Source organism: Dromaius novaehollandiae, chromosome 6 (genome assembly GCF_036370855.1).
Source record: "Dromaius novaehollandiae isolate bDroNov1 chromosome 6, bDroNov1.hap1, whole genome shotgun sequence".
Classification (NCBI taxonomy): Eukaryota; Metazoa; Chordata; class Aves; order Casuariiformes; family Dromaiidae; genus Dromaius; species Dromaius novaehollandiae.
The window spans coordinates 15,281,314-15,294,620 of record NC_088103.1 but is presented as its reverse complement, the minus strand read 5'-3'; the positions used below and the strand labels follow the sequence as shown (position 1 = coordinate 15,294,620).

The 13,307-nt window shown below is 42.1% G+C and overlaps 1 protein-coding gene across 3 annotated transcripts in view; it reads left to right on the top strand.

Annotated features, from left to right (window-relative positions):
- GRID1 (glutamate ionotropic receptor delta type subunit 1) overlaps positions 1-11,610 on the top strand; it is a 545,174-nt gene extending 533,564 nt beyond the window's left edge. The window contains exon 16 of one of the 3 annotated variants that reach the window (XM_026116758.2): positions 8,538-11,610. In XM_026116758.2, the coding sequence (XP_025972543.1) occupies positions 8,538-8,966 (429 nt within the window). In that variant the 3' untranslated portion in view covers positions 8,967-11,610. Of the gene's footprint in view, positions 1-2,760; positions 2,924-8,537 lie in introns of those variants that run through there. The other 2 variants (XM_064513740.1, XM_064513738.1) reach the window with 2 other exon arrangements.
- Positions 11,611-13,307: the final 1,697 nt, after the last annotated feature.

The window sequence follows — 13,307 nt, the reverse complement described above, 5'->3', positions numbered from 1 at the left end:
GAGGAGGATGATAGAGCAATCTGTTATGCCTGATGCTCCACTAGAGTAAATCAGACTGTTAAAGGGTAGCACTGCTTTGCTTTGGGCTCAGTAGAGTGAAAAATTGCATCCCTTATGGACTACATACAATTTAGAATTTAAAAGCTGTTGAAAGCAATGTAAGGAATTCCATTACTTTTAGTGAGTTTTGGAACAGAACCTTAGTGGATTTAATCTTTATTTTGTCAAAGAATACTCTATACCCTCACCAGGTCATTTTAGATGTAACAGGTGAAGTCTGAAAACAGCATACTTTTCAGGGCTGTCCTACTTGGTCCTGCAGTGGCTACAATTTACTATTTCAAACAAGAAATACAAAAAGTTTGTTTGTTAAAATGTTTGTTAAAAAGAGTGAAATATTAAATACATTATTAGCCTTACTATTTTGATCCTTTTTTTTCTCCCCCCATCTTCTTTCCCTTTTCTATCTGGAGATGGACAATGATGTGAGGTTGGGCCTCAGACACCTGGTGAGAATTTATAACGAACATACAGATAACTGGTTTGTGGTCGGAAATGCCTGCACAGATGAATCCTTGCTAGTTTTCTCCTCCTCTCCCCACCCCCCGCCCTGGAAGTCTCCTTGAACTTGACCTTCATGGTGTTGTCAATGCCTGTGACTACACGGCGTGCAGCGTGTACACAGTGAAGGTTTCCCCATGTGCAAGCTCTCCTTCCTCCTGAGAGAGTCCCCTTCCAGAGACGTTGGCATGCTCATCAAACACCATTCATCCAATACTGCATTGTGCTGCTTGCGTTGGAAAACGTTACTGTGCATTGCCCTACTATCCTGTCTCTTTTAACCTCATGAAAACTGTGGAAACATTTGCGTAACGTGAACCAGTCATTCATTTTCTTTGTGTTGAGTTACCAGTGTCTCATGCTTGTGAACCAAGGTTGGTAAGCATTTTAAAGCTTGAATACCTCAGCATGAGGTCGAATGCCCCCTCTTGTAATGAGTGACAAACGAGGATGCTAGTGCTGCCTCTTACCTTGCGGGTTTGAGTCTGCTGTTGGTTGTGAAGACTAGCCCATACTTCCCTGTGATTGCACTTAGCTCGTGGGTTATGACGAATGTGGGAGTGCCTGTGGGGCAGGCTGTGCTGCCTGCCATCACCTGATTTCCCACCGATGCCATGTGTCCTGCATGTTTATTCACACAGCACTGTATCATGAGGATACAGCTGAAGAGAAAAAAGGGCTACAGATGATAAGTTGGTTTAAATTGGTATGCTTCAATGGCCTGGTGGGGAGCTTGCTCTCGGGGCCTGTCCTGGCAAAGCTGACAGGCCTGGAGAACGGGACAGTCACGGCTGTCTGTGGAATTAGGTCCCTGGCTAGCTGTGACCTCGGGTTAGATAAAATTGACCTGGGAAAGGGGGACGAGGCAAGTGTGGGAAGATAAGGACTACTTCATGAATCTCCTTGCTATTGTAGCAATTCATTAAGTCAGTGTCACTTTGTTGGTCTTTGGCTTTTTTGCAGTAACTTTTTATCTTTACAAATCATGGGCATTTTCTGGCTGTGGGAGGGTGGGAGAAAACTTTGGCAATGTATTTGAAAAGATTTTTTTATCATATTGACATCATCTTTGCAGTATTCTTTTACTTCTCACTTTTTTTCAGATGTACTTTCACTTAGAAGGGAAAAGAATGTTAATGTCTCTTCATAAAAGAATTCCTGCTCTCTAGGGAAGGGGAGAGCACTTCTTAGTGAATAAGGTGGCCTCTTGTACATAGTTTCCAATGAAGTTTCATTTTTTTGAAGATTACACATGCATTGAAATTAATATATTGCAAAACTATTTCATTTCTTTTTTCCGTTCAGTTGGATATAACAGTCTACTGGACCTCAACCAATGCCAGTCTCAATGTGTTATTCTAACAGCTGTTTTGTGGATGATAGCTGAGTTAATAGCTAATTTAAAATACATGGTATTGTTTCCACTTGTGAGAGCAGAAGCTTGATTGCAGAGTTGCGCCTATTTATAAAAGTAGTTTTTCAAGTAGACTCTAGAGGTGCATCTCTACTTATTTTTAATAAGATACTGTTATGGTCAAACCAGCATCTAGCAGAGTACACTCAAAAACCACTCAGCAAATTTTATGTAACATTAAGTGCTCTTTGACTAGGTTATTTGCCTGTGTTAAATTAATGACAGCAAACATGCATCATCACCGCATCTGTTGACACATCTGTCTGCACATCGCCGTGTTGTCCACTGCAGAATCTCTAGAATAATAAGCATGGCAAACTGAGTTGTATTAAAAAGGAGTTACTTGTTTTAATGTAGCACAATGCTATGTTGTTGTTGTTTTGCAGTACATCTATTACGTATGTCATTACTGGTCTTTCTTCCTGAGCAAGCCAATTATGTCTGTTTTTGCCACTCTGTCAGAGCATTCTGGAATAAATTAGAATTACAGCTTTACATACACAGTAGATGCAGCTGAAAGTAATGATAATGACCCTGGATGAATACAAGATTTGAAAATAAGTCTTTCCTTAAACAAACATACATATGTAGAGCTGTCCCTCCTGCATTTCTCTTTAACAAACTGAATATTGAAGTCAATGATGGCTGAAACACCGCAGACAGAGCTTGGGAGCTGGGGGGAGCTCTCCGTTTCCGTGCAAACGAAGAGACTTGTCTGGGGATGTCTGAGCGTGGAAACTGTCTGTTAACCTTTCATTTCTTTGCTTTGTTTTTTAATTATGCAGTTTGTCCATCTGAGCATGAACGTGCCTCGGAGATTCTTCACGCATCCCATCATTTTGTGTCTCATAACCATTGCTACTTTCCTTTCTGAAAGCACGCGTGAGTTAAGAGGTGTTAGTATGTAGATGTGGTGCTGAGGAACAGAGGGTCTGGCCTGTGACCCTGTCAAGGTGAGGGGCGGGAATGTCTGTCTAAGCCTGGGGCTTGGTGCGGATCTTGGACACCTGTCCTGATCACAGAATTGCTTTTACTTATTTTCTTGAATAGTTCTTTCTCAGAATGAAAATGTAATATTAACATTTATCTTGTTTTTGTTTTGCTCTCTGAGAGACTATCCTTCATATTGTCACCCAAAACAGTAACAAACAAACAAAAATCCCAGAAATGCTCCATGATTGATGATTAAGACTCTAAAAAAACCTCAAGCATTTTTTTCTGCCTATCTCCTGAGGCTTATTAAGAACTGCATTAACAGACTTTTAATACTTGGCACAGTTGTCTGCCTCTGACTGGGAGGTATCAGCACATTCACGATAGTCCCTCAGTGCATGCGCCTGTCTGCCCATTTTGGCGGCATTTCTGAATTTTCAATGCTCGGTATTTAGTGTCAGGACCATTAGTCTTTTTCTTCTGCTCTAGTCTAGTGTGGCTTTTTGCATGCGTTGGATGCAGATGCAATTTTTGTCAGTTTGACAGTTTTTGTCACAGTTTCAGTATCAGACTTTCTCCAGATACCTGATCCTTCCTTTGCAGGGGGAGTTGTCTCCTCCTCTGGACTTACTAAAACTGCTTCATCAGCTTGTAATGTTTTCATCTTTTGAAGTGGCTTCTCTTGAACTTTGTGATAATATGAGAAAAATCTTGAGCAAGAACAAGAGGCCACCTTAGTTTCTTTAAAGAAAATGTTTTTATCTCAAACCTTCCCTCTGAAAACCCCACCCCACCAGGCATTGCGAGCCTGGCAGTTCAGGAGGAGCACATTTGCATTACCTGTGGGTGCAGTGACTTGGGCGATTTCTGGCCGACAGCAGCCAGCAGCTCCTCTCCAGCACTCAGGGAGACATTTCTCAAATCTGATAATATTAACTGGCTCCGAATCTCCCAGGTAGTTTCACGTTCTTCCAGTCTGATGGCCAGTGTGTTTTTTGTAGAGCCCATCATCAGAAGTCACAGGAAGTAAACTAGAAAAAAATACTGATTACTCTTTAGATCATCCTGTCCGCATTTCTGTCTGACCGTAATTTCTCCCCGCAGAAGGCGGCTTAACCTAGCCAGCCCTGAAAGGAGCCGTGCTGCCTTGCTGGCTGCCACATGGCGTTAGCCCTTCCGAGGCCATTCGGGAAAGCAGCAGTTCCAGGTCCGGGGAAGTGGTTGTGACTGAGCGCTCACACTGCCGCTCAGAGGCCACCGAGCCTGCCTGTCCTGACCAAGTGCTCGGGATGTGTCAGAAATGTGCCTTTCATTTGCCCTTACAGAGCTCAAACTCGGTGGGGAAGAATGACATTTAGATTGGTATTTATGAATAAGATAATTTCCTGACCAGAAGCAGTGTTTGCTTAGCTGTTTTCCTTAGGCTTGACGTGGATAAGCCTGTGTTTATAATTCATTTTCCTTGCATGCGATATTTTTCCTTCCCTTCACTGATTAATTTCTTCAACTGATCTTTTTGGAGTATAACATTAATATTGAAAATAAAGTTAAAAAGGCAGTCAAGGAAAAATATTTGATCTCTTTCTGGCAACACAGGCATATACATTTATCCAATGTAGCAACATGTGAAAACTGGAGTTGAGCTGGCATAAGACATCCGAGATGTGACATGTTACAGCATTAACTAAGTCTTGCATGTCAAGTATAAGAAAGAGAGAAAACCTTCAATAGTTCAGCTGCCACAGAGACTAAAGTATTAAGTTTAGAGCTAATTCATTCATCTTTTGAGGAGAATGGTGCAGAGTGAGAACCAGAGACCTGTGTGAAGGGCCTCTGCCCTTCCCCGGCCCAAACACTGCTTTGGGAGAGGGCCCGCTCCTGGCACTGTCCCTCTGTGCCGCCTGCTGCACGTGGAGCCTTTCCGGTCCCTCTCCCTAACAGTCACTGCTGTTTGTTGCTTACCAGTAATTCCTAATTTAGGATTTAAAGGTATTACCGTTCCCTTTTGAAATTGTTTATTATTTTTTTAAATACTAATTTGTATTAATTTATTACTTTTGATTTATTATTTCTTGCCAAAGAGAAATGAATGCAAAAATAGAGAATTAAACAGCAGTTGCAGTGTCAGGAAGCTTGAAATGCTGGATTACCATTTCGCAATTAAGCCTCAGGAAATGCAAAAAAAAAGCAAACCTAGCCAAGTGCACAAAAATTAAAAAATTAGAACAAATGGCTCATATTTTATGAGAATTATAGAACTAAAAATCAAGGAGAATGCTGAGGTGACAAGGAAGCAAAGCATCATAACTTTTAAGATTTATGTGTCTGGCTTTGTTACCATTTAACCTTTTCCACTTACCTTGTTACTTTTCAGTAACATATGTTTTGTTATAGAATTTTCCAGGAGACCAATAAAGGAAAAAAAGAAAGATTAGCTTTACAAAATTTACAAATTCCTGAAGCTTCACTTGTAGAACCAAAAATTTCTTAAATATCAAGAAAACTATTGCTAAACCTGTGATCCTGGAAATCTTAGGCCACAAGGTGGTATGTAAGCAAAAACTAATCTTCTCAAATGTTTCTGATTTTTATCTTAGCTTTTTAAAAAGCATTTGAACAATCATTCATTCAACGCGAAGACAATTTTATATGAAGCTTGACATTTTGTTTTTTAGCTGTTCTTCATTTAATAAGACAAAAGGGAAGAACCTTTAAAAATGTGTTTTTATTATTCCTCAGAGGCAGAGTTGTTTTCCTTAACCTTTACAAACGTTTTCTTTTAACATCAGAAAGAAGGAATAATGTGAATGTCTGGGCTCTTGGAAGCCAATAAAAAAAATTCTCTGATCTTAATAAGGCTAGAAAGTTGTCCTTAATGCAGAATTTTTCAAAGAGTTAGAGGTATGTGATTGAAATCCCCACTCCTCCTCCTAAAAAATAAATCCCAAGCATTTATTCCTCTACTTAGTTATATGTGTTCTCTAATTTATAAATTTATTTATGTTTATATCTTAAAAGAACTAAGCTAAACATAAAACAAGAATCAATTCATCCTTTGAATTTTATGATCTTCCGAGTGCAGATGCCGCAAATGAAGGGTACACTTCATTCACCGATGTATTTTTCTTCTGCAAACAGTTAGTAACTGCGGGCTGCAAGTACTGAAACTCTGTCGGTCCCGCTGGGTTAGCTAGTTATCCCAGTCACTTTATTTTTGTTCCTGTAGCTAAGCAGTGCAGAATGCACTGAGGTTGTGTTTGCAATCAAAAAACACAAACAAATAAAATGTTGATGTGTGTTTTCACTTGAAGCGATATAATAGAAGTATTAGTATTTGGTAAAAGCTAGCAGAGCTCAGGAAAACACGAATGAGTCATGAACATTTCTCCAAAGTCTTATTCAGGGATATTTGTTCTCCCACTATCTGCTTAGTTCTAACCTGAGTTCTCTGCGTCTTCCTTCTTGTGTCATACGGCTTAGCAAGAATATGGGTCCTAGGAAACTAGCATGTAAATTCAAGCATTTAAATCAAAGCTGGCAGCACCTTTGATTTGCACAGGAAAGGGAGAGGAGCCCTGGACACCTCAAGGAGCATCATGTTATGGGCTCCTTGGAGTTAGCTTCCTTAGACACAATGTCATCACACGCTGCCGTAGCAGAAGGTTGCAGATGAGCAAAATACTGCAGCAAAGCTTTTATTGGTGGACAGTTGAGGAGAAACAGCAGTAAGTGTTCAGGCTGTTAGGCAAAAGGAACCTGTCCATGTAAGTAGAGCTGTTATTCCTGCCTGGGAATAATGTAAGAACACTTCCCACGCTTGCCCCGCAGTCCACCATTTTATTTCATGGAATAGAAACAAAATCTATGAATTAAATCCATGTAATCCTCTAGCCTTTATAACACAAATCCTTAATTTACTAGCTATGGAGTTTATGAAAGAGCCTCTGTCTTATCTTTGGCTTAATGCATTGTCAAACTTACTGAATGAAGAGGCTGATAACTCAGGTATGGCTGTTTTTAAAAGACTGTAAACTAGTGTAGCTGCAGTAGCTATCTGATCAAGCACTGTGTGGTCTCTTTCTGCCACAGAAGTCTATTTTTCATTTGTTGTCCTTTGATTTTCTCTAATTCAAAATTATTGGATTAGAGGATTTGACTGAAAAAGCAGTATTTAAAAAAACTGTGTGACAGTTTTTTTGGTGAGGAAGGTGTCATCACCAGAGTTTCTAGGAGCTGCACTGGGAGTTTGGTGGATTTTTTGATGTAAATGAACTAGGAATAGGAATCCTCTTTCAGCTGATTTACAAAAGATATGCTTCCTGCAGCTCAGCCTTGTAGCTGTTGAGCAGTTGCTCTTCAGCTGAAATCAATGGGGTTTTAGCCTAAGCTAAGGACGCTGGTTTGGGTTCATCAGCAGGTAACCTTGTTACCCACTTCCAGATCCTTGCAGAGAGAGATCAACAAATCCCATGGTTCCTTAATAATGTAGAGGTGGCTTTAAGTCACAAGGTTAGACTGACATCTGTACCTGACATTGCTTGGTATTGAAGGCTTTGGAGTTGACTTGATTGTCAGTTCATGAAGGCGAAGTTTCATGGCAGTGGGTAGCATTGGGATGTTACTGTAGTTCTCCGTGCTTCACCTGAACCCCGCTGGGAAAAGCCGATGAGGAGTGGGCGGCCTTGAGTCACCCCTGTGCTTCTCTGTTCCCAAAGCCTTGTCTTTGGCATGAGTCACAGCATCTTTAAGGCTCCTGGTCTTGGGTTTAACCAATGTCTAAGCATATGTAGGATATCCCACAGGTAACACAAAAGTTTCAGGTTGACCCATTTCCTAGGCTAGGGTTTCCCTGGCTGGCTGGTGTAATTGCAGACTTCTGTCAAACCCGAGGGTTCCTCCAGTCCCAGGACTGCTTGGCTTTTTTAGACGCTTTATTGCTAGTCTGCTGTATACTGTGCTTGCATGAAATAACTGCAGCTACAGATCACAGCTGTGCTGTGTGACATAGAGGGAAATGATATAATATACTACATTTGTTTTGGATGTACAATGCTAGCTATTAAAATCCAGTCGTACACCATCCCAGGTGGTTGACTTTACCCTGCAGGTTAGCAAGTTGCTCCCCTGGATGCAGCCCTGGTGTGGGAAACACCCCGCTGGAGGGCTTTGCTGCCTCAGGTTTCACAGGCAGCTTCTGCGGCCGTATTTCCTCCTGGAAGCTAGAATACGTTGGGCAGGCGGTACCGACAGTCAGGTCACGAACAGACTTCTACCACACAAGGTGCCAAAACGCGAGGCAGCTCGCAGCTGGCCACACCGCTGTTCAGGCTCCGGGCAGACCCTGCTCTGGCCAGGCTGTGAGGGCGGGCCGGCTGCCTACGTCCCATCCCAGCAGGTCTGAGCTCTGCGAGGCACCTTGCACCCAGCCAGGGCCGGGGCCAGGGTCCTCCCCACCGCCAGCCCTGGCCCGTAGACGTGGGCGCGTGAAGCTGTTGCCTGGAGTCAGCGACGGCGCGTGCGTGCGCAGCAGGCTAGCCGCTAAACCCATGGCACACCACCAGCAGTGCGGGGCGCGGAGACAGAAAGGTGGTTTCGTTTGCACTGACTGTGCTGGTTTTCTCCTCAATAGGATAAAGAAGTGAACCTGGAGCAAGTCCACAGACGCATGAACAGCTTGATCGACGAGGACATCGCCCACAAGCAGATCTCCCCAGCGTCCATTGAGATCTCGGCCCTGGAGATCGGCGGCATGCCGCCCGCCCAGACCCTGGAGCCGGTACGCGAGTACCAGAACACGCAACTTTCCGTGAGCACCTTTTTACCAGAACAGACGGCGCACGGCGCCAGCAGGACACTCTCGGCTGCCTCGGGCAGCAACCTGCCGCTGCCCCTCAGCAGCTCCGCCACCATGCCCTCCATACAGTGCAAACACAGGTCGCCCAACGGCGGGCTCTTCCGGCAGAGTCCGGTGAAAACGCCCATCCCCATGTCGTTCCAGGCCGTGCCGGGGGGCGTCATCCCCGAAGCGCTGGAGCCCTCGCACGGCACGTCCATATAGCCACACAAACAGACCCACAACCAGCAGAGCTTTTTAATACCACATTTAAAACAGAAAAAAAAACAAAAAACAAAAGAGACTCTTACCTTTTTCTTGTATATATCTGTAAATAACAAAAGAATGAAGTGGGGTAAAAGTGTATTTTGAATATTCCCAATTTTCGAAGTCAGTAAAAAACAAAACAAAAAGCAAACAAAAATGTATGAATGACTTTGTAAATTTTGTTCTATATGAATAAAAAGGCAAACTACTTGTGATCGTTCTCAAGTGCCAAAGAAGACCAGTTACTGGGACTGAGGGCCGTACAATTTTTTTTCGTGGATTTCAACATTTATTCCTTTTTTTTTTAAAGAGCAAGAAAAAATTACCAATTTCTTGCTAGAAAAGTTCACCATGCTCAGACCTCTCCTTTCCTCAGAACCCTATTTTATAGTCAAGATGGCAATTCACTCGGAGAATTTAACAGCTGGTATTAGCAAAGCAGTGACCATTGTTTTAAACCTGAATTATAACTAAAATCCAACAAACAATAAACAGAAAAAAACTGAACTTTTTCCATCTAACCAGGATTTAAATTTCCACACAGTTTCTAAGTTAAAGCACAGGATTATTGAATTGTGTTTTTACATGTGTAGTGTGCTGTGTGGCTCTTTTTATTTAACCTTCTGTGTTATATATATAATATATAATATATATATTATATATATAAATGCTTTGGTAAATTAGAGGTTTCAGGTTATGGGTGAAGCTTTTAAGGAAAAATTGTAGTCAGCTCTTTTTTTGTGTCTTGTGTACACAAATGAAAATGGGGAGGAACCAATGACTTACAGGAGCTCACACAAGGGAAAGCTTGAGCAGAAAGGAGGTAACGGCATTACAGGGACTATGCCCTCTGGTGCAGCTTCTTTCTTTAGGATTTCAAGGAATTCTCTGTATAAGGGATGCAGCACTCTCTGTTGAGGTCATCTCTCTGAACGACAAGGCTAAGCTCACGACTATAAGCACAGCTCTGCTTTTTTCCATTGATTTTATAAAGAGAAACATTTTAATAGCCATGCCTATAATCTTGGTAGAAATGGCTATAAAATGTCTTTTTTTTCTGTGCAACACAATCAAAGGACAAAGATAGAGCAACACATACAGCTAATTTAATGTCTCAGTCTGCAAATATTAGCAGTGCTATTTCATATGACAAAAAATCAAAACAAAGCCCAAACACATTGTTTCCTTCCCAAACAGTAGTTTGAATGCTCGAGATAACTGCTTCCCCCCCCCCATTGTTGCTAATGGGCCATCGCTAGCTTTCAGAATTGGGATTATTTGGTAACTTCTCAAATGTATTACTGCAGCTAGATGACAATTTCCCTTTGTTGCAGGATTTCTTCACTTTATTAGGAAACTGCTGTTTGGAAAAGGCTTTAGATCTCGGTGCAGCAAAACCGCTACTTACATTAGGATGAAAAAATGTCTTTGAATGCAGGTAAAAATGCATTCACATCTGGAGAAAGTCAGCAGGCAATATGGGTCATGCTTTTGGATAAATAAAAACCTTCTGTTGATTGCCTCCTAATCTGATTTGCATGATTACTCAACAGGTATTTTTATGAGATGATAAAGTCGCCCAAATTTGTGCTTTTCCAGTTTAAGCAGTAGGGAGGAAAATGAAGTCAAACTGTGATATAAAGCCAGCGTGCCGGCGGAGCGCACTCCGCACACCACCGTGTCAGCCAGGACTGCTGGTGGAGAGCGGACGGGCAGCGTCTTCTTGCAGGGTTCATTTGTCTCTGTTGTCAAGCTGCTGCTTGGTGAACACAGTACGATTTTGCACTCTGGCACAAATTGCACTATTTTCTTCAAACTAATTAAAAATGAATAATATATAGTCAGCTGACCAGATTTATGCTATTTAGAGACTTGGCCCACACCAGCTTGAGATCTTTTTACTTTCATCATACTTTTTTCTCTTATTACCTTAACGACCCTATGGCCACCAGAAAAAACAGACTTTTCTTCCCCTGTTTTTTTCCCCACTTTCCGTGCACGCAGTTTAGTTATCACAGAGCTCACTATGCAAGAAGACTGTGTTTCTGCAAAGACACGATGCAGCGTACAACCATGTGCTTTGCAAAAATCCCTCTTTTTATTCCCCATTTAAGATTGCACTGGCAGCAGAGGAGCAGGCTCCGGGGGGAAGCTGCCACGCGGTGCTGGTGGGCTCCACGGTGAGAGGCGGCAGCGGGGCCAGGCGGCACAGGGGACCCTGGCCCGGCCGGTGCCGCAGTGGGTGCGCGTGTGTGCCGAAGGTTTCCCGACCGGCTCGCCAGCAAAGCGCCCATTCGTTTAGCTGCGGCAAGGTGCAGAGCAGCAGGTTGAACCCTTGCTTTACTGAGGTGTCGCTGCCCTCCTAAAGGATTTTAGACCTTTTTGTATTATATTCTAAACCATTGGGTTGAATAATTTAAACTGAGCTCCATTTGTGGAACGGATCACAAATATAGCATATTTTGAGGACTGACGTTAACGTTCTCCATATTCACCATCGTCTGGGCTATCTTGCCACATGCTGTAAAGTATTTAAGTGTGGTTTCACTTCTTCAGCCATGCTGGATTTCACTGGTTCTCATGCCCAGAATACGCCTCACCTGTTTGAATGCTTTGCAGGATTACAGCAAGGATTATCAGGACCTTGCAGAATCAAACCACACAGCCCTCCCTCAGAAAACTATTTAAGCACCAAGCCCTAGCAAGCAGCTGCTTTATACACAGGTTGAAGTGTTTTGCTGATTAATGATGGATTTAAATGCACCTTTCAAGTTAAATATATGACTAATTTTAAGCAGGTGAGTGAGCTCACCAAACTCCCTGGGACTATTCAGTTGTTTAAAACTAACCATCTTCTTAAGTGCTTTGCTGCACCAGGGTCTATACTGTGAAAGTAGCAATCCACAATGGGTCTGTTGCTGTCTAGTAATTATTTGTTTATATGAAAGTTAGCAAGTCATAGATGGAGCCTGTCAACCGTGACAGGAAGCTGTTAAATCTTTCATGTGAGAGTGGTTTGGTTTTAGATTATTTAAGCAAATCACCAGGTTCTCCTTGAGCATAAACAATGTTTCTTTCCCCATAAATTTCAGTTTTCAAAGTAAATGCAGAATGTATGATTTCCATACTGTCTCCTGTTTTATATTTATATCTTTATTTTGACAGTTCAAAGCATTCACTTTCTATATAATATATATTCACCACACACTCATGCATATATATATATACACACACACATGCACAGCTATTCACAGATGAAGTGAGAAATGCAATTCCCATGTGCTGTAAATGAGCATAGGCTCAGAGCCCTTGCTGAGCTCTGCTTAGGCACACCACCTGCAGATTTGACCCTTCATTTTTAATATCTGGCAAGATGAAGTGGAAAAATTGCAGATCTTCCTGAAAACTACCAAGACCAAACTGTCCCCATCATTTTCAAACAGAACTTGCCACTGAGTGAGCTTAAAAATGGGAATAGCGTACGATCCCAAGCACTGCAGTTCCTCCAGAAGATTTACATTGCGAAGGCGGTGGTAAGTGACTTTGAAAGCGAGTGCCTATACTTTTATCATGCTCTTTTGCTGATGAACTTCTGCAAAAGTGACATCTGTGGCACAGCACTGCTAGTGTGTCTTGGTCTATTTATCTATTTGTTTAGAAATTATTTTCATACAAAATGTGACTCACTTTCTTCTATTTGCTTGCAATCCACTAGCTCCAGGAGAATGCATTGATGTTATCTCTAAGTAGTATGCCATGTTTTTCCTATTGCAATGGAAAAAATAATAATTGTGCTTTTTAATTTCAGAGTTAAAACTTGATATAACTTTCTTATGCGGAGTTACAGCTACATGTGTGCAATATTAGCCTTGCAAAGTGAAATGCCCAGCGCTCTGCCTGGCATTGCTAACCTGGCATTACTGCTCTGTAGGTGAAGTCTCAGCAACACAAGGACAACTTGCTTTCCGTTAGTCTGCTGGCAGAATAAAACACCTAAGACTGGGTTCTCACTGTGCAGATCAGCATCCCTGCAGTGAAAGGACTGGCCATGCTGGGTGGGAACAGGTGAGGGTTTGGCTCTTAATGTTGGGCTTGAGAGCACTGCCTCCCACCAACGTGCAGGCAGTGCTGCTGCTCAAAAGGAAGGTGTTTGGACACAGTCTCAAAAATCAAACTGGAATAGTAACATTTATTATTATTTTGACCAATTAACATGGATTTGGGTTGTACCTGATAGCTGAAATAGTTTAGAGCACAAATTTCTTCTTGTAGCCTGATCAAATATAGGTGTGCCTAAAT